The sequence below is a fragment of the Mus pahari genome, chromosome 6 (assembly GCF_900095145.1).
Source record: "Mus pahari chromosome 6, PAHARI_EIJ_v1.1, whole genome shotgun sequence".
Classification (NCBI taxonomy): domain Eukaryota; kingdom Metazoa; phylum Chordata; class Mammalia; order Rodentia; family Muridae; genus Mus; species Mus pahari.
In genome coordinates, this window is record NC_034595.1 from 7604400 (window position 1) to 7631938 (window position 27539).

Here is a 27539-nt window from a genome sequence, read left to right on the forward strand (position 1 = left end):
TGGCCATCCTCTCCTCTCCTCTCTTCTCCTCCTCTCCCCTCCCCTCTCCTCCCCTTTTTCCTTCCTCCTCTTCCTCTTCTTCCTCCTTATTCTTATTTGAATTCTTCTTAAGATATGGTTTTTGCTAGGACCATTAAACTAGGGTTGAGATGACAAGGTTTTGCTTTGCTTTGCTCTGCTTTTCTCCACTCTGAGCTGTCTATATAGTTCTGTGGATTGATCTCAACTCTTCAGGCTTGTATGGCAAACACTTTACCCACTGAGCCATTTCCCCAGCTCTCCTAATCTTATCTTTTGATAAGAAAAGGTTTTCATTTTTGATGATCTTTTAGTGGTTTGTGCTATTTTTTGGTCTAAGAATTTATTACTTTACCCCAAAGTCACAAAGATTTTTCTCTATGTTTTATTTAAAAGCTTTTAATTAAGTTCTTATCTTTGTGAGTACTTTTAGACAATTTAGGTGGTGTGAAAAAGAGCAAGATTGATCCCCTGCCCCAAAGAAAGATGCAGGTGTCCCAGCAGAATTTATCAGAAAGAATTGTCTTGCCCATTGGCATTTTTTTTGTTGTTGTTGAAAATTCAAACTTGAAGGCATAAAAGGAGTCTCGAGTAGGGGCAGCTACCAAGGTTATGTAGAGGTAGAAATAATTTACCTAAAACAAACAGGATGCTGCCTTTGCATACCATTGTTTTAAATAACTAGTTAAAACAAATCACATAAGAGATAACTGGAATGTATGTATACCATTAGAGAAAAAAATAATACAAGGGATACAATACTGTTTAGGAGCTGCAACAAAACAAGCCCTAAATGAGATGCTTGAATTGCAGGTTATAAAACATATGCCTAAGCAAATTCAGGCATTTATTTTATTATTATGCTGAAAATATAATGAAAAAATATATTTATTTTTTTACAGTAAAGTCTATCTGTACCCGTACATACACATGCATATTTATATATTGCCAAGTGCAGAGAATTATAATATTTTAATAGAAGGAAAGCAGAATAATAATAAATACCAAATCTCCTCCTAGTGGGTAGTCTTAATGAAGTAAATACAACAATACAACCAAAGTTAATTTATAGACTTAATACAGTACCGGTTTAAGACCCCAATGGGATGGCAAATTAATCCTGGTTGCTAGTATAAATCATAAAGAGCAGATAAGATTTTTCTCGAGTGAGGAATGCTTTTAAAAATTATTCTTGCTCACAAAATAATTTCAGGGTATTAAAAGAAAGTGCATATATTATAAGACAGTGGACTGGTACCTGAGAGGGAGAGATTGAGCCATGCAGTAGGTATGTCTGAGAGGGTAGACCAGATGTCTAGGCTATGTGTAGTTACTGAAGTTGAATATCAAAGGAGCTGTGAATTTTCTGGCTTTGAAAACAGAAAGAAAACCTTGTGGGTTTCACTAGAGGTTGAAAACCCAAAGCCACCAGGCAAACATTGCAAGTTACATAAATAGACTAGGTGTAAAGACCCTATGAGATACGGGGTACTTTGAATTCCATACGTAGTGGTTTTGTGTGGTTCTAGCTCAGATATAGAATATAGGTAGAGAAGACTTTGATACTAAGGTTGTTTTTCTTTTCATGTGTATGTGTGGTGTGTGTATAAGCATGTTCTTGGATGGGGACATGTATGTGTGTTTGTGTGTGTGTGTGTGTGTGTACATGCGTACACGTGCATATGTACACTTGTACATAGAGAACCGAGGTTGATGTTGGGAGTCTTTTTCCATCTTATTCTCTGAGACAAGTTCTTAGTCAAACCCAGAGTTCATTTATATAGTGAGTCATTAGCTTACTTACTCTAAGAATCTTGTGTATCTGTCTTTGAAGGGTGAAACTATAAGTAGACTAGCATGCCCGCCAGCTGTTTATTTGGGTTCCAGGATCTGAACTCTGATCCTCTTGCTTCTACAGCAAGGCTTTAACTGTTTTGAGTCATTGCCCCAGCCCATTTTTCAACCGAGGCCAGATACCTGTTGATAGGTTAAAGAAGAGTGAGGGGAACATAGAAGGCCTGCCAATCTTCTGATTTTTATTTTTATTTTAAATGTATTTCTAGATTTATTTTATGTGTGTAAGTGTTTTACGTAAATATGTGCCTGTGTATCACATGTGTGCGTGGTACCCACAGAAGTCAGGAGAAAGGGTTAGATTCCCTGAAAGTGAAATTATGGATGACTGTGAGCTGCCATAGCGGTGCCGGGGATTAAATTCAGGTCTTCCTTAAGAACAAGTTCTGTTAACCTCTGAGCCATCTCTAGCTCTGAATTTTTTAAGTGTTGGCACTTGGAGGGGTGGAGGGGTGACTCACTTACCCAGTAGGTCCAAGGCTCAAGTTTATCTCCACTCTGCAAAACAACAAAACAATCAACTGTTGACAATTGTGCTGGCCAGATAAGACAAACTGAGGATTTCTCATAAAGGTTCTGTATCTATAGTTGCCATTGTTATATTCTTTCTAGGGAAGCAAAGGGTGGAGGGCTTGCTGTTCTAGACTAAATCATATTCTAAGAGTATATTCTAAGAACTGTCTAAATGTAGGTCCACACAGTCATGGAGACAGAATGGAAGTAATACACTAAAACTCAAGAGAAGTAGAATATATGAAAGCAAGAGTCATTTAATAACAATAACAAGAAAATAAATTCAAAATATTGGGCTGGATGGTAATATGTTGAATACTACATTCAGAACTATTTTAATCTCTTACATACAAACTAAATTCCAGATGGATTAAATATTTTGAAATGGATATTGTATGTCATTGAAGAGGGGATAATTTGTACATTGTTGAAGCAATAAAGTAATTAAGTAATACCAAGGTTGGCATGTTCAATTATGAAAATTTTGATTCTCTAATAAAAAAGATAAAAACAATACAATGGAAAGAGCATTTTCAATTTTTCTGTGATGAGTTGAATTGTTCATGCAGTTGAGGATATCTTTACAGGTAGATCCATTGGAGAGATAATTGAGGAAGAATTTGCACTGTAGGAAATAGCAATAGTAATTTTTTGCTCTTAAGAGCCTTGTTGGTAGTATGGACATGCAGTGGTGTTTTGGATGAATAAATGTAATAGTGATATTTGAGCCTTAGCACAGTGCCTGGAATTGTAAATGTTAACTGCTCTTGTGATCTTCATTATCGTCATCATCTTTCAAAGGAGATTTGGAAGTTGTCAGTGCTCCTGATTTTAATCCAGATGTGAAGACTTTTAGCCCATGTGTATGTTGCTTACAAAGCTCTTTACCATATCTTGCCCCATTGAGTCTCACTCTAGCCCTGGGAGGTATTTAAATTTTTCTCAGTGAATGCTTTCAGGATTTACTCTTCCATAGTTACTGAGTCACAGTTTGGTCTTCTCAACATCTGTAATTGCTCTCCTAATAGCAACTCAACTGGGTTGAAACCGTCTATTCTGGCAGCAAGCCTGTTGTCCGAGTATGTACATATTTTGCTTTGTTTCCTCGTTACATCTATTCTTCAGCCTCTGATCTTTTGCTCCTATATTGTCTCCTAGATGAGCTTTTGTCCTCTCTCATTCTTACTAGTTAGCCTTTTTTCTTGTAATATTTTTCATAGTATTGTGACAATATCTAGTGCCCCATTATTCTGTCTTTAGTACAAATGAATAAAGATCTGTGATGGGCAAGAGAGTCAAGGGACATCTCTCAAAGGAACTGAAAGGCAATATGCACAAATAGGTTTGTGAAAGACGTTAAACACGGTTATCCATCAGTGAAATGCAAAGCAGAACTAAAGAGTCACTCCTTTCTCGTCCACTAGAACAGTGATAATTTAAAATTATTTCATTGTATGGATATACCACAATTTGGTTATTCATTCATCAGTTGATACACATTTTTAAATATGCATAAGGATTTGGGTGTATTACAAAAGGAATTTAAAATGGAATGGCTACCTTGGGTAAACATGGACTATTTTTCAAAATGTCAAATATAGTTACTCTATGACCTAGCAAGTCTACTTCTTGGGACCTACCTAAAAGAAATGAAAACATGTGTATACACAGAGGCATACATATGAATGTTGATAGCATTATAGTTGATAATAGCTCTCAGAGGAAAAAAATGATACAGACTTACATCACCTGATGTATGGATAACAAAATTGTGGTATAGCCATACAATGGAATGTTATGAGTAATCAGAGTGAAATATTGAAACATACACTGCAGCATGATGAGCTTTGAGCTCATGCTAAATAGGGATAGGCAATGAAGAGAACTGAGCAATGAAGGGTAGTAGACATGGAGGTTCTTTAGGGATGAAAACACTTTGGAGTTAGATTTTTGTGATAAACAACTCAGTAATATAAACTTAAAAACACTGAACTGGCAGAACACGGGTACATATGGTAGCCCATGTGGTAGGGGTATAGGGATTCCCTCTGTAGTCACAGTCCCTAGGCCTCCCCATAGTCACAGTCCCTTGCCCTACCTATAGTCACAGTCTTTAGTCCTACCTATAGTCACAACAGGCTATAGGTAAAGAAGTGAGAAGGCTTAGGTAAAAAGAAGATCCCTTGAGCCAAGGAATTTGAGACCAGCCAGGGCAACTTAGTGAGACCCTTAGTGAGTCTTAAAGGCAAGCGAAACACTGGTTAACTTTATGGTACGTTAATTACGTTAATTACGATCAGTAAAGTTTTTACACCCTTTGGCATTGTTGCATGACTTAATATTCTTTTTTTGTTGTGATTGTTTGAAAAGTTGAATTTTTCCTTCTGACTATGGTATTGACAGTGAATTTGGCTTTGGTGGTATTCTAGTTACCTTTGTTAAATAGAACAATTTATTATTATTATTATTTTCTTTATTTACATTTCAAATGCTATCCTGAAATTTCCCTATACACCCCCCCCCCCCCCCCTGCTNCCCTNCCCACCCACTCCCACTNCTTGGCCCNGGCNTTCCCNTGTGCTGGGTCATATAAAGTTTNCAAGACCAAGGGGCCTCTCTTCCCANTGATGGCCGATTAGGCCATCTTCTGCTACNTATGCAGCTAGAGACACNAGCTCNGGGGGTACTGGTTAGTTCATATTGTTGTTCCACCTACAGGGTTGCAGCCCCCTCCAGCTCCTTGGGTACTTTCTCTAGCTCCTCCATTGGGGGCCCTGTGTTCCATCCAATAGCTGACTGTGAGCATTCACTTCTGTGTTTGCCAGGCACTGGCATAGCCTCACAAGTGGCCGCTATATCAGGGTCCCTTCAGCAGAATCTTGCTGGCATGTGCATTAGTATCTGGGTTTGGTGGCTGATGATGGGATGGATCCCTGGATGGGGTAGTCTCTGGATAGTCCATCCTTTCATCTTAGCTCTAAATTTTGTCTCTGTATCTATCCTTTCATGGGTATTTTGTTCCTTATTCTAAGGAGGAATAAAGTATCCACACGATGGTCATCCTTCTTGGTTTTCTTGTGTTTTGCAAAATGTATCTTGGGTATTCTAAGTTTCTGGGCTAATATCTGCTTATCAGTGGGTGCATAAGAACAATTATTTTTGATAGTTCTCATGAAATGTTTTTATAAAGTATTTATTTTCTTATCTCAGTTTTGTTCAATAGACAGTCAGTAGATTTATTCTAATATTTATCCTCTCCTTCTTGCTTAGATTTATTTTATTTCATGTGTGCAGGCCTGGTGGAGGTCAGAAGAGGTCCTTAGAGCCCTTGAGATTAGAGTTAAGGGTGGTTGTAAACCACCTCGTGGGTGCTGGGAACTGCTCCCAGGATCTCCAGCATATCTTCTCTTCTTGGTACATGTATAAGTAGGAAACAGACACTGTAGCTCCATAGAATTGATCTTGTCTCTGGCTTCTCCATTTGCCTGTCTTTGTTGCTAACTAGTATATCAAGGGCACCAAACTGTCTTTCTAAAGGTAGGCATAGTGTTGTTTATCCTCTGTGTTCTTCCTGTCTTCCTGGGGACAGTGTCCCTTTTGTCTGCAATTTCTGAGACAGTCTTGCTTCGTAACTCCAACTGTCTCCGGACTTACATTCTCCAATCTCTACCTTCATCAGTGCTAGGATTATTAACATTGACCACAGTTCTCAAGGTGTTTTGTTTTGTTTTGTTTTGTTTTGTTTTGTTTTTAGTGGAACAGGGTTTCTGTCTTAGTCAGGGTTTTACTGCTGTGAGCAGACACAATGACCAAGGCAAGAATTATAAAAGACAACATTTAATTGGGGCTGGCTTACAGGTTCAGAGGTTCAGTCCATTATCATCAAGGTGGGAGCATGGCAGCATCCAGGCAGGCATGGTGCAGTCAGAGCTGAGAGTTCTATGTCTTCATCCAAAGGCTGCTAGTGGAAGACTTCCCGGCCACTAGGGTGAGGGTCTTAAGCCCACACTCACAGTGACACATCTACTCCAACCAGGTCACACCTATTCCAACAAGGCCACACCTCCAAATGGTGCCACTCCCTGGTCCAAGAATATAGAAACTATCACAGTCACCAACCTTAATGGCCCAGCCATCCTGGTCAGACTTCGATGTTCTTCTCTTCCTTATCAGGTCATCACGATGTCTTTCTTGCTCCTGAGGATGAGTGAAATCCATTGTCATTCTAATCCCAGCCATCATCTCTTGGTACAAATCCTTCAGCCTCCTTCCTGCCTGTTAGTTACCTGTTGTTCGTTTCCCACAGTGAGCTCCCAACAGCTTTCCAGCTTTAGGAGGAACTCCAGCTGTCCTGCCTCTGATGCCTTGAAGGCCTACAACCACGATGTAGCACCCTGCTTAGTCTCTCCATCCTTCACTGCAGTCCACATCAACTGTGCTAACCTTTCTGTGTTCTCATCTTGGTGACCGTACCTGCTCCTCTTTGACTCCCCTCCCAGACCTGAGTGACTCTTGCTCATTTTTTAGTTGCTTTAGTCATATACTCGCTAGGTCCCTCCCCTTCCACTTTTAAGAGACCCATTTGATCCTTCTTGTGCTGGCCTCTTTGCCCAGGTGAGACATTTACATTGCTTACAGCTCCGTTGTCTGTGCTGTGAAGGCAGGGAAGGGAGACTGTGTATTTACTGTCTTTGGTTATTGGTTTGGTTTCTGAGATAGGATCTTGCTGGGAAGCCCTGACTGGCTTTGAATTCTGTAGATAGCCTAGGCTGTCCTTGAACTTAAGACTTTCTGGCCCAGCCTTCCAAGTACTGGGATTAGAAGCATGAGCCACATGCCTACCTAGCAAGTATGGCCATATTTATAATTATATTGTTTACTTAAGAGTATGTTTAAAATTTTTGCGTTGAATAATAGTATTTTTGCCTTAAATATCTTCTCCCCCTACTTCCTTTTCACCTCTTTTTTACCTGGCAAAATTTACACAAGTGCAATCTTTTTAGTGATTCAATAAATGATAATGGATTCCTTTTTCATTGCAGGCATTATTTAGGTACTGAGGATATAGATGCAGATTAAATAGTCAGCCAGCTCTGCTCTCCTAGAGTGGATTTCTAGTGGTGGAGATAGGCAATACACATAAATGAATGGAAGTATTGAGGAGCAAATACAGCTAGTTCTCTCTGGGTCTCTCTCTCTCTCTCTCTCTCTCTCTGTGTGTGTGTGTGTGTGTGTGTGTGTGTGTGTGTGTTGAGGGGCAGGGTTTCACATCCTAGTTTAGGTTGACCTCAGATTAGCACTTTCCAGTCTCAGGCCCTGTGTTCCCTGACGCTGGCCCTAGTCTGTTCATGACAGCAGCGCACGATCATCTGGACACCACTAAAGCTCCCTCTTCCTAATGCTGCCACAGTGACAAATCTCAAGGGGTGGGTTTTGTTGTTGTTGTTGTTGTTGTTGTCTTTGCTATTTAGTGTTTTTTGCTTGAGCGGGTATTGAACCATTGAATACATGCTAGTGCTATAGCACAGAGCTACATCCCCACCCTTGGACATGGACTCTTGAGGGACAGATATTGAAGCTGTAGAAGTACACGTGCTTATGGGCGGGGGGGGGGGGACTGTTGCAACCATCATACAACCTCCTTGATCACAATCGACTCTTAGTCACTGTGCCCAGCCAGTCTCTCTTAATTCCGTTGTTCCAGAATGTTGAGGGGTAAGTGTGTTTTAGTTAATGGTGTGTTGTTGTAGTTAGCTAGGTTAGTTTATAGTTAGCTTGTTTTGTGTATGCACCTCCCATGCTATGTGGGCTAAATAAGATGGCTCTCCTTGGGACACTTGGATCCTGGCCCAGCGTGATGCCCGGACTTGCCATGCTTCGGTCTTTCCTCCTCCTACATGGAAGTAAGAGGTCTCTTTGGGCAGAGCTCTTCGGAGGGTGGAAAACAGATCTTCTGCAGCCTCCATTTAGCATCAGCAGAAGGCCTGCATTGCTGTTATTTAGTAGTAGCACAAGGGCCTGCGTCGCTGCTGGGTATTTTATTTTGGTGACTCACTAAGGGCAACGTGCTCCATAGAAAGGGGCTGTGCATTATAAACTGATTCCAGGTAATAATTGGACAAATGATCAGACTCCATTTTTATTCCCCTCTGGGGAAGACATGTGTCAGGACTCACTAAAGCGGAAGCATCCTAGGGGCTTTGCTGCCAGCTTCTCAGCCTTAGTGCCGCAGTGCTTGATTAGAGAGGAGAGACGCCAAATCCGGCAGGAGGCGGCCAGCAGACCTGGTATCTGTTTGCCACCTCTTGCTCCAAAAAAGCCTTACTGCAGAGTTGCCATGGCAGCAGGAGGCAATTTAATGGCAAGGGCTCATCTCTGGATCCGCACTACTGTGCCCAGCCTTTCCCTCTGGCCTTCAATTCGATCGGCTGGTTACACCAGGGCCTTACTGTGAGGTGTCCTTGTAACATTGCCTTATGGAGCAAAGTGTGAGATCCCCTAATTCTCAGGACAGCTACCTCTTCCCACCCCCACCCCCGCCCCCCGCTTCTCCCCGGCACATATCTCTTTGATGTTCCACCCTAGAGTCAGCCCTATCCGATCATTTGCAGTTCCTTAAATATGCTCTTTCATGCTTGTGTTGTTGTTTAGGCATGCGGTTTCCTCTGCCCAAGTGCTCCCTTCCCCATCTGTCTGGAAAATTCCTACTCAATTTCAAAATGCAGCGTAGACTCCTCCTCCCCTCCCTCATGCTTTCTCTCACCCTCTTTCCTCCGTGCAGATCTGTACAGCTTCTACAGCCATTTCAACCTCATCACATGGCACGGTCACGTGGGGGTTGGAATGACGGGTTGTACTCCTGCCTCTTTTTCTGTAGTTTGTGAGTTATTTGCATTCAAAATTTGTGTTTTGTGGATTTTTGCATTGAAAGGGCCTTTCCTGGGAGTAAATATGTAGCAATGTTTGTGGAAGGGACGATTTTTTTGTGAATTAAGTCCTGTTTAATGCTAATCCTTTGAGTGCTGTTCCCTGCAAAGGTAAACCATTCCATTTGAGTAGGCAGAGTTCCTTCTGCTATGGACCTGATGGACCAGCCAGTCATCAACCTGTCACTCACTGACTGTCTGTGCCCTGTCTTTCCCGTTGGGAACAGAGAGGATAACATTTGTGGGTCAGACTTTAAGTCTGTGGGATCTCCAGTTGTCACACACTGTCTGGATCCTTCCTTGGGCTGTTGAATTGCAGTATTCTGAGGACACAGCCTCTGAGGCTTTGTGAACTACAACAACTCCTTGGTAAATCTCATTTTCTCTACCTTCTCTTCTTGGTGAGGACAGTAAAAGCCAACTAGAGGTTTAAGCTACCTTTAACCGTGCAGCAGCATCTAACTGGGTTTCATCATCTCACTCTGAGCACAGCTTTTCACGTTACTCCCTTCCTGTGGCTCTTCTCCTCTTCCTGACCTTCTGTGATTTATGGCTCACGCCTTTCCTGCTGCCGGGTCTCATGTTTGGTGCATATGTCCTCCTGTTTACTGTGCAGGCACCCTGCTTTTCGTGGGTAGTCTAACCTCTCTTTCCTCCTGGACAGAATTTGGTGTTGTATTTCCAGACTTTCAAGTTAGAGTAGATTTGCTTCATTTCTTCCTCAAATAACCCCAGAAGCCACCTGAACTGCCTGTGCTTAGACCCCGCCACCACCACAGATGTCTCTGTACAACTTCCTTTGCAGGTCAGCCTGAGCACTTTATGGTTTGTCCCTGTCGCCATTACCCTTGTCTGCTTTGAGCCTGGCCTTTAACAGCTGAGCCATCTCTCCAGCCCCCATCACACTTTTAAGTTCAAAGCTCACCTGGGGGTTTGGCAATTTCCTTTGCCAATGTCTTTTCTGGACCACCCACCAAGCATGCCCTGGGCATACTGTGTGTGCCAGAACCTGCAAATGCCCAGGCTGTTCAATTTCTGAAAGGTATCCTTCCTTCTCACTGTTTTTCTTTTCCCCATTCTCACTCGTGGTATTTTATTCATTCTAGGTCCTATAACAGATGTGAAACTTAAACAAAGCTGTTTCTAAGTTATTAATAGATTTGAGCTTCTACAACATTCTTGTACCTTGTCCTCATTCCTGATACAGGCTGGTAACAGTGGAATGAGGATGAACTGTGAGACAGATAGGCAATATTTTGTTGCTTCTTACCCCGTGTCTCTGAAAAATACTCTCTGTAGCTGTCGGTTAACTGCAGATGAGTCCCCTATCTTCATGGAAAGCATCCCGAGAGGCAGTGCGGTTCTTTGGAGCTGTGGGTTGTACTATTTTTTTTTTTATTTGTATTTTATTGTGCTATTGTTGGGGACCATGTTTTTCTCCTATGAGTACATACCTAGAAGAAAGTTTAATTAATAAATCAGATACAGTAAGAAACTGACAATAACTAATCATGAAATAGAGTAGTCAGACCAATAACTATAATAAAAATGACTCAAAATGTATTTCATCTATTTATGAAAATTTCCATTTGCTGATCCCTGACTTTGTGGCTGTTTCCCCAGCCTCAGGTAGCTGAATCCACATGAAATGAAAGTGCGAAAGGGAAACTACTTGAGTCTCACCTGCTGATGCTAGCCTAATTTGTAAATGGAGTTGATAGCTTCTTTCACTGTCAAAGGGAGAGCAAGCCTTCCATCATCCAAAAGACGTTAACACAGTTAGAACCTAGGGCCTGTAAGGAGCTCTTCATAGTGTATGTATGTGTGAATTGGATCTAATATGGTCTTAGGTTGGAGCTAGGGCATGTGTGCATGCTAAGCATGTGCCATTAGCATATATTTCTGAAGGTGCTATTTAAAGTTGTATTTTGGTTATATGGGTTGTAGATTTTCAGAAACCATGCTCTTATGCTAGAATCAGCAGTATTGGTTTGATAGTGCTAAATATACAGTGTAGGGTTCTACTTACCTTCTTAACTTATCTCGGTTTTGCCTGACCTGCTTTGAGGGCTGCTTGTCTTACCAAGCCTCTTGACCCAGTGGTATCTATGCAGATTTTTCTCCCAAAAGAAAAGTAAACCTTAGTATTGTAGTCTTACTTTGTGACTATCCCAGACCAAGTTGAGTGGAGTGGCTAACTATCAAATGCAGGCTTTGTAAAGGTCAGGTGTTTTCTGTGTGAAACCAATAAGAACTATCATGCACACACTGTCTGTTACATGTGTACCATCAGTGACCTTAAAGTAGACTAAAGAATAAATGGTATATAGTGTTTAAAATACAGAAATTGAGGATAAGGAGGGAAGGTGTTTTTCTTAAGTTAGGCAAAAGAAGTGTTGTGGGGGGGCCAGAAGCTGAGCAGAGTGCATGCCTGTGATCTCAGCCGCTTGAGAGACCAAAGCAGGTAAACAAACCAACCAACAGAACACAGGCTCAGGTTGCTATAACTAAGGCATAGTACAAGGCTACCATCTATTCTCAAGTTCAAACTACCACAGCATTTCAGAGGATAGGCTAGGGCTGTAAAAATACAGCTAGGCCAGTTTGAGCATTAGGAGACACAGAAGCAGGACCACAGACAAGCTATCTATTCTCAGAAGGTCATTGTTCTTAGAGCCTTGTCCCAGCTGGGAGGCCTGGCAGCCTCTTCTTTCTTCACTTGTCTCTAAGTCTGATTTCTCCTGTCATGTAATTTCTCAGATACTTCTTAGGGCATCGTTTAACATTAAGAACTGTGTATCCAGTGACTTCCCTAACCCACATTCCACTGTCTGCGCAGAAACACCACACTATTGTGTGGAACTAATATGTACACAGAGTTTTCTAGAGTGTCTGTTACACAAGTATTCAGTAAACACTGGCTGTATTCATTACTGATATCATAGATGGTACTTACTACTGCCTATGCTGGCACTGCTAGTTGATACACCCTCTTTCAGACCCTGAGTGTTCCCTGCCCAGAATCTGGCTGTGTGCAGTCCATTGTCTGTGGTCCTAGGAACAGACACGCTGAGTCACATGCGTGGGACAGATGGAGGGAGAATTAGTGAGAGGTTGCTTGTTCCAGCCAAGGGTTCCCAGAACCCGTTCTCTTTGTGCCTGCCTGTACTAACTACCGCCTTGTTTTCGGCCGTGGGCACTGTCCATGAACCCTGCTTCCAAACCACATCTGGCTTCTTTGCGTCCCTTTTGTCTTTTGGAACCTTAGTGATTTTAGAGTCTCTAAGAGCTTGTAGATTTGTAGTGCATCTTGCGCTTCTCCTTCCTGCTGGGCTCCTGGCTGGCTTCTGGCTGCACTGTCTGTGTAGTGCTGTTGCTCCATCTGGGAGGGCCTCTCTGGTACCTTCTGCACTGTCTCCCCCACTCTGGCATTTCTATATAGTGCCTGTTTCATCTGTGCATTGACTTTATTATTTTGCTTTTTAGATTTTGTACCTAGTCCTGTTCCTTCATTAGATTATAGCCAAAGGCTGAGAAAAGTGATTATCTCACTCTTATGGTTAGTTGTATTTGGAGTGTAGGTTTGGATGGTTTGTGGGAAAGGACATTGACTTTGTAAAATGTGCCATGGACTCAGAAAAAGATGTACCAGGGCTGTGGTTAAAGAACTTTGTGCCAAATAAGACATTCCTCCTTATGCTCCCTCTGAGGTGTGAAACACTAGTCAATGTTTATCTTGTTGGAGGATGTGTGGGCTTCATTTTCTCTTGGACAGGTTATGATACATACCTGCTGTCTTTAGATTCTCTTTGATTTTATTTGTTAAATCCTACGATTTCCACCTAAGCTTTGCCTTTAAAAAATACTATTGTATAAAAATACCTAATTTAGGGCATATGAATTATTTTTATATAACTGCTTATGAGGTTTTAAAAATATATAGGAAATGTATTGTGGCTATTCCAATTAAAATGTAACCTGCATTATTTTTAGAAAACAAGAACACTGAGAAGGAAGGACATTTTACAGGGCTGTGATGTTGCTGGATATTTTTCTAGTTTTCATTTGAATTTCCATTCATATCAGTGTATGTTCATTAATATACTTGTTTCCATTTTGATAATAATATCCATTAACCAAAGTTTATAGTTTCCATGACAACTGTAATGTATGTTAAATCACAACATTGGGATATTCTAATAGTATTTGGTATGAGTTTAACAAAGCAAGAAAACAATGATTTCTGATGATGAAATCTGTACATTATAAAGTGTAAATATTAGGAAAAGAAATTGTGAACACTATTAATTCCTTCAATTACTCCATTCTCTCTGTACGCACTATAAGTCATGGTTTTCAAACCTTTCACTGATGGTTCTATTTGAGGATTGGCAACTGCGTGGCTCAGTGGAGTCTGTCCTTTGCTCTGGGGCTTGGTTAAGTATGCGGTGAGCCATATGTATTTTGCAAAATAATATCTTGGTTCTTTTTTCCATGCTTTAGGTATGTGTTCTTTTTGGACCCATGCAATCTGGACTTGATAAACAGGAAGATCAAGTCTATAGCACTGTGTGTAGCAGCGTGTCCCCGGCAGGAGCTGAAAACCTTGAGTGACGTCCAGAAGTTTGCAGAGACCAATGGTGAGATTTTAGACTGTCCAAGTTGGTCGCCTGAGCCCCGTGCTCGTAGTTACATGTTTGCATTTCATTATACACTTGTCCTCCAACGAATATGTTGTCAAACAACCTTAAGGAAAGAAGTGGTTTTAGATTTCCTAGTTTAGTATATGAGCACCAACTCAGGAGATTATTAAATCTGTAGAAATACTGGGTGCAGTGCTATGTGACTGTAATCCCAGCTACCCAGGAGGCCGAGGCAGAAGGATTGCTTAGCCTAAGTGCAGGCTCACTTAGACTACAAAGCAAGATATCTTGTCTTAAAAAACAAAGCGGAGATAGATCATTTTACACCTTTTTCGGTAAGAAAGAAAAACAGAATTTTCCCAGGGTGGGGTGATTCCCAGGGAAATTCTCAGTAGGTCTTTGTGATGAATAAATGTGTACTTTTCAACTAAATGCTTTAGGTGCTTTCTATACAACCTACTGGATATTTTTGGTTTTATTACTTTGAGGTAGGACCTTTCCTGAGCTGGTTGCATGAACTGATGATCCTCTTGCCTTAGCCTCTAGAGCTGAATGTGTGCTGGAATGACAGGTGAAATCGAAGCTTGCTGGTGACCAGGTGTGCTATAGAATAACTTAAAATTATTAATATATCTGTGTAAAGTTCAGTTTTCCCCTTCTTTCCAAGTTTTGTTTAAATTTCACGATCTGTCTTCCCTCCCTCCCTCCCCCCATAGTCTATGTTTAATCTGTAGTTAACAGTATAATATATGCATATGTAAAGCGAATGGCAAAAGTTACAGGAATGAATGTTAAGGACTATAATCAAATTTCTGCTGTCAGTTCTTTTTCAGTGTGCTGGTGTACATATAATTTTATGTTCTGCTCTTAAATTTAATGTTGCATCATGACCTTTTCTCAAAATAGTTTGGAGGATTTTTGAGGTTAAAGGACTGGGATTAGCTGCGAATACCAGCAGAGCCAGTTCACGGCAAACCAGCTCTGCTCTTTGGAAATTCCTCTTTCCAGGCACTGTCCTCGGCTCTACATGGTTTACTGCAGTTCTCTTTAGAGTATTTTTAAAATTACTCTTTGTAGAGCACTGCATGCTAATGGCCCCTCTGGCCCATGTTTTGAACTTCCCTGAGTGAGGTTCCATGTCTGTGTTTGTGTGAAGGGCTTCTTAGGCCTCCCTGCCTGCCTGAGTCCAGGGCTGAGGTTCCATGTTTGTGTTTTGTGTGAAGGGCTTCTTAGGCCTCCCTGCCTGCCTGAGCCTAGGGCTGAGGCTCCGTGTCTGTGTTTTGTGTGAAGGGCTTCTTATGCCTTCCTGCCTGCCAGAGTCCAGGGCTGGCGCTACTTCCTTTCAACAACTTGCTGACTCAGATGTTTGCCCCGTGTACCATGTCGCTGACGAAAACAGGCCTGGAGCCATAACCAGGCCTATCCCAGCCTGGCTTCAGATCCTTCCAGACAGGATGCTGGTCCCCTGAAGGGAAAAAGACGGGTGATGTTCCTGACCTACCATCTCACGCCCTTAGTATAGAGAACAGAAAAGGCATGGACCGGTGAGGATCTAGATTCCCGTTCAGATTCCATCACTGGCTCCATAAGAAGAGAAGAGCTTTCTGAACCCAGGGGTCTGCATCCAAATAAATGTGAAGGTGTGGGAAGAATACTGAATACGTGATGGGCACTGAAGAGCCCAGCTTCTGTGTCCACATGTGACCCCATCTTTGCCTTGCTAAACCCTGTGCCACAGTTGTCAGCCCTGTCTTAGGTATGGGATATGTTTCCTTAGACACGTATTCCATGTACACCTGTCTAAGCGCTGGATAAAAGTACAGGCTCTCAGGTAAATTATTTGGATTCAACTGCTGTAAAATTATTTGATTCTTCAACTTAGTAGTCTTAAGACTCTGAACAAGTTATTTGACCTCTCAAAACCTCAGCCCCATGACTGCCATATAGGACAGTGTCTGTAGCTACCTCATTGGAATTTTTGTGATAAATCAATACAGGAAAAATAATTAAAACTTTAGCTGGTAAAAATGTTGCTGACAGTTGGTGTTAGCTGCCACCTGTCCCATTGTCCTTCTATCAGTGGAGTGTTAGACTCTCTCCACAGCCAGTCTCCCTATCAGCTCCTTAGGTCGAGCTGCTATAAACAGTTATTATCCTCAGGGTTTTCAGTCAGCACTAACCCATTGCTCAGAACTCATCAGTGGTAGAAGTCTGGATGTTTTATATGTCACTCAGAGCTATTGTCTAATCTTAAACTATCTTCCAATGTATCCTTTCAAACATACTGGATGTGAGTTTTGGTGCCTTGAACCTGAAGTGTCTCCAGGAGTACCAAGTGAAGGCTAAAATTGCCCTGTGTGTGATTTGCTCTTGTGATTTCTTTCTTTTTTTTTTTTTTCTTTTTCTTTTTTTTTTTTTAAAAAGCTTTATTTATTTATTATATGTAATTACACTGTAGCTGTCTTCAGACACTCCAGAAGAGGGCGTCAAATCTTGTTACAGATGGTTGTGAGCCACCATGTGGTTGCTGGGATTTGAACTCAGGACCTTCGGAAGAGCAGTCGGGTGCTCTTACCCACTGAGCCATCTCACCAGCCCGCTCTTGTGATTTCTTGAAGAGACGTGGCCTATGTCTTGATCTGGCATGCTTTGTTTCTAGGCCAGTGTCCTTGTAAGTAAATGTGATACTGAGTGTGGTTTATTCATATCTCCCTTAAGAAGACACTTCTAGTGGAGTTGGTAGCTTTGCATTCCAGAAATATTGATTAATAAATGTTTTAGTAAATAGCAAACACCCTTGGGCTTGGGAGCCGGTTGGTATAAAGAATACGAAAGAACCTGGGCATGTTGATGTATTCCCAACCCTTGAGAGGGAAGGGCGGGAGGATGGTGAATTCCAAGATAGGGTGGGCTACGTGGTGAGCTCCTGATTCCTAATATATAGCAACAGTAATGGTGACAACTTCCACATGGCAGAGGACGGGCACAACAGTAACTTTAGTTGGCAGGCATACAACTTTATTAAAATTCCAAGAGAGGAAACTTTGGGTATATATAGCCATACCTGCTTTAATAGCAACCCATGAATTGGAATTCCTGGATTTCTCTAAAGAGCGTACATTGTTCTTCAGATTGGAAAAAAAAAACCTGGAGCTGACAAGCTGTAATTCATTGTTAAATTATCACCGAGATAGTTCTCTCTCCTGTCTTGCGTTAGTACTCCCTCTTTGGTCTATTGTAATTTATTTTCTTTTGGTGTCTTTGCCTCTGTACACAGTTGAATCTCTGTTAGGAAGTAAATTTTCTTTTAGCTCACATTTACAGACTTCAATATTACTTTCAGAGAGGAGCTTTCTGTAAGGGATGATGTAGTTATAAGTGAAAAATGTTCAGCTCTCCAGGAAATAATAATTAAAGCCCATGAAATAGCTTAGTTAAAACTGTTAGAACAAAATTAGGCAAAGGCTTTGGGATTGGATTTCTTGAATGGGTCCACATTGCACCAGAAGCATAAGAAACAAAAGAAGAAAGTATAACTGTATTATGTCAGAGTTGAACGTTTTACACAAGCAGGTCTGGTGATGTGTATCTGTAATCTGAGCACTTAGGATGCCGAGGACAGAGGGTGGGCATAGTCTGGCGCAGACTGCGTGGCAAAACCTTGTCCAAAAAAAAAAAAAAAAAAAAAAAAATCAACAAATCTCAGACTTTTATGCAAGAAGTCACAAAAATCAACAGAGTTGAAACAGGAGAAATATTTGCAAGTCTTCTATCTGGTCAGTGGTTCCTATGCAGACCACAGCACAGCCATCTCAGCTCTCAGGTTTCAGTCAGCACCACTCTGGCCCAGAAATCCTGTATGTCTTATCTGGCACTCAGATTTGTAGTCTAGTCTTAGACTGCCTTTTAATATGGCCTCTCAAATACACTGGATGTGAGCGTTTGTGCTTTTAAGATTCACCATTAGAAAGAAGATCACAGCATTGATGGACTTATAGATGGACATGCAGTACAGTGTGACTGCTATGGAGACACAGGGTTCCCTTAAGTCAGCAGTGTCCCTTCTACATATCTATTTGAAAGAACTGAAACCAGGATCAGAAGACACGGTTGCATGGCCATGACGGTCTGTACGTTATTCACTAGTCAGGAGGCAGAAACAGCTGGAATGCCCATGGACAGGTTAACAGATGAAGATTTTTAAGCTGAGCATGTTGTTTCATGTCTCAGAAAACAAATGAAGAAACAGACGTGCTCATATGCATATGATGGAACTCTTTTGCTTGAAGAAAGAAGTAAAACCAGTCACAGGGTACAGTTGTTCATGGCTGGACCGAGGATGTCACACTAAGAGGAGTAAGCCCTCCACAGGACAAACACTTGGAAAATCCACATATGTGAAATCCCTAGTGTAGACAAGTTCATCAAAGCAGGAAGTAGATTGGTCGATGGCAGGGCCTGTAGTGGGGATAAAACGAGGGGTTACTGTTTAATGCTCAAAGAGTTAGTTTTTCAAGAGGAAGTTGTAGGACCGGATGGTGATGCTGATTCTAACCACTACGATTACATTGCACATCACTGGCTGTGTAGCCACAAAGAGCATTCTAACTTCCATGTTATGTGTATTTTATTGTAATTTTAAAAAATATTCTTGAAAGAGGAAGATCTTGTGTGAGTTACATTTAGAATGCTAATTCTAAACCTTATTTAAAATTCAGGGAAAGGTTGTATGTTTCTTACCAGGATGAAAAATTAAGTTCTTTTCAAAGAATTTCAAGTTTATATGACATTTGAAGGTACTTTCTAGCACTTAAAATCACCCATTCACATGAACTTTTACTATCTTTAGAAATTATTTAAAATGTTTATAAGAGGAAGCTCTTTGGTCCTGTAGCAGTGCTTGTAAGAAACACAATCATTAGGTAAGTATTCTCTCAAATCTTTGTTTCCTCTAGGCAAGAAGAGGGGGGTGTTTCCTTGAGTATTTGTGGGAAAGATTTGTAAACTGTGCTTGACTCCGGTGGAGAGGTTAGAAGACATGCTTGTATGGAGGTATTGCTGAATTGCCAAGGTCTTTATAAGCTGGCAGAGACATCTAGATACCTGTAAAGTAGACCCTGATATGTGAATTGGGTAATAAATGTGTAAACATAAATTTCTTATGGCCCTTAATTCATATAGAACACGACTCTCAGAAATATATAATGCTAAGTAAGAAAACAATTTAAAAAATGGCCTTTAAAAAATCGCCATTACCAAAACCAATAAGGAGTCCATATTAAACCTTTGTGCTTGTTATAATATCCTGGCAGTCCTATGTGAGTTTCCCAGGGACAGGATCTTACTGTGTTTATCTCTGAATACCCAGGCCCCAGTGCTTGCGCCCACACTGTAGATAGCCACGATGTTTTCCCAGAGAGTGTGGAGCAGCTTTTCCTCCCTGTCTCTATTGCCACTTAATAACTTCTCATCCTCGGTTTTGCACCTGTGCCTGTTGCCACCAGCAGGTAGATTGTTTAGCTCCAGTCTAACCAAAAGTGCTGGGAAATCTTTTTTTTTTTTTTTAAATTCACCTCTAACTAATTCCTTTCACTCATTTATCTCTCTTCTGCATCCCCTCCAGGTTATTATCCGTCCCCTTTCTTCTCTTAATCCCTCTTGTTCCTTCTCTTTGCCAACCTTATGCCCTGTAGAGAAAACCTCATCTGTCTGCTGAGAGCTCCCTTCTGAGCTCTTATTTCAGCAGGATGTGTGAATTACGTCCTGCCTCTGCTCTTCTTCTAGCTTCTGATGAACGGGTTTCTTTCTGTCCTTAGTAGGATTTTTTTTTTTTTAAAGATTTATTTATTTATTATATGTAAGTACACTGTAGCTGTCTTCAGACACTCCAGAAGAGGGTGCCAGATCTCAGTACGGATGGTTGTGAGCCACCATGTGGTCGCTGGGACCTGAACTCAGGACCTTCAGAAGAGCAGTCGGGTGCTCTTACCTGCTGAGCCATCTCACCAGCCCCAAAGATTTATTTATTTATTATATGTAAGTACACTGTAGCTGTCTTCAGACACTCCAGAAGAGGGCGTCAGATCTTGTTATGGATGTGGTTGCTGGGATTTGAACTCTGGACCTTCAGAAGAGCTTAGTAGGATTTTTGAATGCACAAATACCATGTATGTCATAGCGGGAATGAACTGCCTCTCCTTGGGTTTTCTGAGAGGTTTTTGGCTGAACCCAAGCAAAGCATGACAGGTGACAAAGATGTCAGTGCATGCTATGGAAGTCTCCCCCTCCCTCTCACCAGGCCGGTCTGCCATCTCTAGTCCCATTGTTTAGTAGGAGCAGCTGAGTCTTAGTGATTAAAACCATGAGCTTTGCTTCAACATTCCCTTCTCAGTTCTCTGTGCTGTACCTGCTGTACCTATGTGATGTTACATTGTTTTCTAGCTCAGTTCTAGTGAACAGTTTAGAATGAACATCTTTTCTGTAAGTGACAGCTGGACCATGCACCCTTGGTTGTTGGGAATATTTCACATGCAACATTTATTATCATTCTACTTTAAGATATATATCATATATATATATATATATATATATATATATATATATATATATATATTTGCTTGTGTTTATGTACATGCACAGTCTTGCCTAACATAGCAAACTATGGCTTGATTCTTTAGAAAGGTAAAGAAAGTGTATAGTGGATAATAAAATTTAAACTAATTCCTTCACACCAAGTATGCACCAGAGATACATACGCTAGTCCCACATTTAAGAGGCTTGCAGTCCATCAGGATCAGACTTCTTGTCCTAACAAGACCTTGGGTATGGATATTAAAACTTCCCTTAGCAGCTGGGAGGTGATGGCACACAACTTTTTTTTCTTGTTTACATCTCATTTATAGTATATAAAAAAAGATACTACAATTTAAAAGTGCTTCTTTGATGTACAGTATAGTTCATATAACTCTGAGGATGTAATAATGACCTGCTGTTTGGATCAGAACACATTTTGAGTACAGCAGTGTTGAGTGACTCTTTCAGAATGATTATTGTTTGCTATTAAAACTTTAACAAATTATATGACATTTAGATAAAATTCGCTGCTCGTGAATACTAATAAGTTTTTGATTGTCCTTGGCTGTTAAGTTTACAGTCAATATTATATCAGTATGCTTTCCCTTCATTCAGTAACAGCATAATTTAAAGCGTACAATTAGTATAGACTTTTGTTTTTACATAGTGATACAGGAGGCTGGACTTGATAATGTATGTAAATGAGCACAGTGATCTAGCAAATGATTTAATTGCTTTCAAGTCAGAAACCAGGATGCTTGAAATTTTTTTTTAGAAAGTTTATAGTTGATAATAAAATTTAAACTAATTCCTCCACAAATAATTACTATTCACCAAGTATGCAGCAGAGACACATATGCTAGTCCCTCATTGAAGAGGCTTGCTGTCAGGGTCAGACTGCTTGTCCTAACAAGACCTAGAAGCCTTGGTGTGGATATTAACCCTTCCGTAGCAGCTGGGAGGTAGTGGCGCATGTCTTTGATCCTAGTCCTAGGAGGCAGAGGCAGGTGGATCTATGTGAGTTCGAGGCCAGCCTGGTCTATAGAGAGAGTTCCAGGATAGCCAGAGAAACCCTTGTCTCAAAAAACAAACAAACAAAAGTGGTGATGTATTAGGGGGCTGGAGAGATAGCTTAGTGGTTAAGAGCACTGCCTGCTCTTCCAGAAGACCCAAGTTCAACTCCCAGCACCCACATGGCAACTCACAACTGTCTATATCTCCTGTTGCAGGGATCCCACACCCTCACACAGACATACATGCAGACAAGACCCCATTGTGTATAAAATAAAATAAGTAAATTAAGAAAACATTGACTCAGCAAATATTTACTGAGCACCTACCATGTTGACAAGGTAGTACCACTGGCAAGTTGCTGTGCTCCTTGGGAACTGTAAATATGTCCACACATTTCAGGACTTAGCAGAGCTTGAAACTGAAAAAGTGATTTTTATTTTGCCAGATTATAAATGCACAATATTTTCCACATTAGAAAAATAGAAGTTAAGTTCATTAGATGTCACAAGGCAATAGAATTTGATTTTTGTAGTGAAGACACGCCCCCATTTGAGATTTTTTTTTCTATTCAATACAAATTTCTAAATCATATTTCGAGGGGGGTCTCTTTTTCATATTTTAATGATTATAAATATTGCTGTGATTGTGAATGAAATACAGTCTTTATTTCCAGTAATTCAGGTTTTGGTTGTCTGCACTGTAATGGTGCTGCCTGACAATGGTTGGCAGTGTTTGGACACATTCTGGTTGTTACTTCAACAGCAGCTTGGGGAAGCTCCTGGAATCTGGTGGGGAGAAACTAAGGCTGCTGGTGAACCCCTGCATCACATAGGACAGTCCTTCATAACCACCAGTGTCGGCTGCAACGTGTCATGATACCAAGGCCAAGAACTAGTTTTATCATGTGTGGTGAAAAGCGTATGAACATTGTTTGTAATCTGATGGACTAAGAACATGCACCAAGATCAGTTTCACCTATCCACTAGAAACTGGTCACATTTTGCAAAAAGCCCATATTTTGAACATAGAAATTATAGACTGAAACTATTACCAAGTAAGATGCCCTGTTCTGTAATGAAGCTAAGTGGGTGAGCCAGGGAAGACTTGACAGGGGGTGCTGTTTGAAATTCTGCTCAGACTTTCAGGACCTTACTCAGATCCTAGTCTGCACAGGACAGCTCGAGCAGGAGGGTGGATGCATTTAACAGCAAGGGTTGAGAGTCATGTGGAAGGGTAGGGGATGGGCCCTGATAGAATGTCTCTCTGGTTATGATTGTGACAAATAAAGCAAAAACAGATGGCGTAAGAACATAGAATTGTATCTCTAAACAGCTCACCAATTCTTTTTCTCTCTTTCTCCCTCCCCCTCCTTCCCACTTCTCTCTTTCTCTCATCTGTAACTTCTAGAGTATAGTAATAGAGTAGACCTCGTAGGGTTGGTATAACCAAAATTGAACCAGAGAATAAATAATTGAATATTTTAAGACATTTGAAATATCCTATGAGTTAAATATTGTGGGGTGAGAGCAAGCGTTTACCATGATAGATGTTTGTATACCCAGATTTCTCACTTTGATACTCTTGAATAACACTGCCTGAGTCGGTGCATTGCCTCTGGTGTGCTTTACATTAGCTTTTGTTTTTAGTTTTTGACTTCTCATTATTCAAGGGTTTTTTAACCTGCTTTTGCATTTAAACAGCCCCGTATGTCTAAGTCCTTGGGTGCAAACCTCTTGTGGCAGGCATTGTATCAGGCGCTGCTTTTAAATTGACCACTGAAAACGCATTCATGAATAACGTGAAAATATGACAACTGTGAAATGTTTGCCTTGCAAGTTTTTTCCTGTGGCTTGATTGAGCCTCCTCCAACCATCAACTTTGACCAGGCAGCAGTGGAAAGCCCCTTACGATTGATTGTTGCCACTACCTTATTACGAAGGTCTTTCTCCCTCAGTCTGTTTGATACAGGGTCCATTCAGAACTGGCCTAAGTCCCAGAAGACCATTGCAGATAAAGCTATTATCCTTCCACTGTGCACTATTCTGGGAAAGTATTTATAAAATTGAGCCTTGTTGCACCTAGTGGCCTCCTTCTCTGAAGGAGGGAAGGCTTGGCGTGGTGGAGACTGTGTTCATTGAATTCAGATGAAGCCATGTGTTTAACAGCAGGGACACAACACTCAGTACTTTAGTTAGTGCCTTTCATTTTTTAACACACTGATTCCATCTTGGTCTGGGAAAGTCATGCTGACAGTTTAGCTCAAGAAGGCCACAGTCACGTTGGGTGCTCTCTGCTTGTTGGCATGGTTGCATTTTTTTTCTTTTAAATGGATATTTCTCAACTGGACTTGCTATTTTTAGGACTAATTTAAAATATTTGGTTAGTGTCAGTTTTCTTCCAAAGTTGCTATGAATATAGCTTGGTGGCATTATCTTAAGACATGATAGATAATACTTTCCAGGGAGTTACATACTTAATATTCATTTTTTTTTTGCTCTTTTCCCCCCTTAAGTATTCAGGATCAAACCTAGAACTACAAACATTTTACCACCCAATGTAGCATTAGTTCATGTGCTTTTAAAAATTTTTTTATCAAAATGAAAAAGAATAGCTAAAAGTCATTTAAAAAACATAGTCCCCTAAGTCTACCCAAAATGGAGAGTCCTTGGGAGAAGAGTGTTGTGTGACTAATGTTTCTTTAACAACAGTTTTGCATTATCTTTGCATGAAATATGTACTATTTATGTTTTGGTGAATATGTTACTGCAGTCATTATATTTAAACGCTTAGCAGATAGTTTGTTGGTTTCAGATATTTTCTGATTTGTTGTCTTTCAGAAATTTCTGAAAACTAGTTTGCTTGATCAAACAAGATAAAAGTAAATAAACTTACTCCCAGTTTTGTCCTAAGAAAACCAAAATATGTTTATTTTTTTTTTATTTTTCTCTCCATTTCTCTGAGATATGATCAAGAGTCTTTCCTGTAATTAGTTGAGTGTTGAAATCGGCCACTCTGACCTCACAGTATATTTTGAGCCTGTTTCATAGTGGTACCATATAAGAGCTCAGTATCGTTCATTGTACCAACAAAAGCTCTTCTATTTATATTAATGATGGAGTATTTTGCTAACTTAGAAATCTTGTAGGAATTTCAGTTAGTCGGATGGTTTATGTGTATAACGTGGTAGGTACTCTGCGAAAACCACAGCAACACCAGCCTGCTGCTTACACACAAGCTTCTGTTGTTGCAGTGCAGTAAACCTTCCTGTATGGAAGTCACTATGTCAGAACACTTGCAGCTCAGTAAAATAGTACATACTAAATTCAGTGTCATTCCGACTGTTCAGTGTTATTTAGATAAGTATTAGTCATACGATTAGAAAACCCTTTCTATAGCCAATCAAAAGTTGAATATAAGCGATTATAAGCTGTCTGAAAATTGTAAATCACTTACCAGTTTATGAATTTGTTCAGTGATTTAATAGTTGAGAATAGTTCCTGCCTTTTAAATAAGAAAAATGTGATATCCCACTTCCGTGCAATGCTGTGTGCAGTATATTCGGTTTTCAGTGATGGAAAATACATGAGTCAGAGACAGTTATACAGTGGAGTACAGGGTTTGTAGTAATAGTTTGGTGCCTGATTAATCCCAGGCTTTCTACCAACTGCCTGTGTTTTTAGTTTATCTTCTAGTTTGTGAGTGTCCTAGTGCCCATTTTATAAGCTTACAGTAAGTGATGTATATATCTCTGTCATCTGACAGAGAGTCTGACATGGCAGTCAATAAAGATTTTAGTAATTTAAATTTGTGCCTAAAATACATTAAATTGTAGGTCATTTCAGAGAAAAGTGTTTTAAATGATTCATAGTATACATTAAGTCTCGTTTTTACAGAATCTATAACAACTGCAAATGTACATTAGTATTACAAAGTTAAGGAGAAACAGTTGGATACCTTGTTCAGACTCTTCCACCAGCTAACCTGTGCCCTTCTTTCAACAGGCTCAGCACTATGTAGCTACAACATAAAACCTTCTGAATATACTCTGACTTCAAAATCCTCTGGCTTTTGCCCCAAACTGCCAGTACCAGCCAGGTAAATCTTATTGTAAAGTTGTTAACTTGTAGCCTTTGTTTTCATAGGTAAACTTAACACCGTGATGTTCTGAGAAAACTGTCATTTGATGATGCCAGTCGCTGGGGCATCTTTGATAACCATATTTTAAAAGTATGACTAAACTTAATAGCTCTTAATTTTTGTTTTTTTAAATCTTTATAAAAATTTTCTCACAGACAACTTCTCTTGTTCTGAGATATTTCAAGTTTCTCTCAGGGCTCTGGTGTTTTTATTTTAATTTTACAATTTTAAGTATATAAAACTCTGAATCATTGTCCAGTCTACAACTAAGTTGGATCCAATTCCCACTGTCCCCATAGATGCCTTGAACTTGATCCTAGTAACATGAACTGAAGTGAGTTTTTTATTTACTCTGTATTTTAAAAGTATGTGAATTACCCATCTCTTGTTTAGGTCATATCCTTCAGGTTTATTCTCAGGGTTAGGCTATTTGCCAAGGTTGATACAAACTTTATTTAGCAAACATTTATTATTATATACTGAGTGTATATAATAAACCAAAGATCAAGAAATATTCTTTGGGGCTGGTGAGATAGCTCAGCGGGTAAGAGCACCAACTGCTCTTTCAAAGGTCATGAGTTCAAATCCCAGCAACCATATGGTGGCTCACAACCATCCGCAATGAGATCTAACACCCTTTTCTGGAGTGTCTGAAGATAGCTACTTACATTAAATAAATAAATAAATAAATCTTAAAAAAAAAAAAAAAAAAAAAAAGAAAGGAAAGAATTATTCTTTGGCAGTGGTTCCCAGTATTTAGGAGTTCAGCAAACATTAACATGACACATATTTTTTTAAAGATACAGACACTCAAGCATTATAGAGTATATTCTCAAAATTATATATATGTGTGTGCATGTGTCTATACATGCACACACTTTGAAGTACTTTAGCTTTCTAACAGTGTGACATGGGAAACCTATAAAGTGACTATGTTATAGGGGGCTATTAAGTGAAAATTTTGAGATTCAAGAACATTAAAGCACATTATGTCGACTTCAGGATTACTTGTAAAACTTGTGCTTTATTAACTTGAATTTTAAATTTTCTTTTGCAAAGTACAAAACAGACACATTACTTAAATTGATTTCTAGTTCTTTTAAATCAGGATTTAAAGCCTGTAGGCATAAAGGGACTATTTTAGAAGAAACTCAGGAAGGATTTAAATATTACAGCCTTAAAGCCACAACTCAAGAGCTTGCACTAATAGAAGTGAAGAGTGCTAGGCATGCCTCAGCCGCAGCAGCGCAAAGGTGCTCTGGATCCAGTCATTGTAGAAAATGTATTGATAAAAACAAGCCAGAGCTGGGCCTGGATGTATAGGGCTATAATCCCAAATACTTAAGCTGCTGACGCAGGAGGGTCTCAACTTCAAGGTCTGAGGTAACTAACAAGTTTGAGGCCTAGGTATCTCGGGCAACCCTGTCTTGGAGATGTGGCTCAGTGGAGAAGAGAAGAAGAGCTTTATATGCATAGCTATCCAACTGCTAAAGTTTGGCGTATAGACTCATTCTTTCTAGGCTGAAGCATACTATTTAAAACAAAACAAAACAAAACAAAACAAAAACCCAAAAAACTAGAAAGCCCTGGGCATGGGAATGAGGTTGCTTTGCTCCTTCATAATTGTGGGTGGGTGTGGGTGTAGCTTATCACCACCCTGTCTCACAATCTGTGGTCCTTCCATATGGGCCAGCTTTGTTATTTACTCATTCATTTATTCATTTATTCATTTATTCATTTATTCATTCATCCATTCATCCATTCATTCATTTTGAAATTTAGACAAGAGTCTCACTATGTAGCTCTGGCTGGCTTGGAACTTAGAAAGATTATCCTGCCTGTGCCTTACAAGTACTGGGAT

General features: G+C 40.2%; 1 protein-coding gene across 3 annotated transcripts in view; it reads left to right on the plus strand.

The window, feature by feature from the left end:
• The window catches only part of Slc44a1 (solute carrier family 44 member 1), a 182962-nt gene that overhangs the window by 64317 nt on the left and 91106 nt on the right, over positions 1-27539 (plus strand). For all 3 annotated transcript variants that reach the window (XM_021199948.1, XM_029539603.1, XM_029539602.1), the window contains exons 4-5: positions 13815-13951; positions 25543-25636. In XM_021199948.1, the coding sequence (XP_021055607.1) occupies positions 13815-13951; positions 25543-25636 (231 nt within the window). The remainder of the gene's footprint in view (positions 1-13814; positions 13952-25542; positions 25637-27539) is intronic.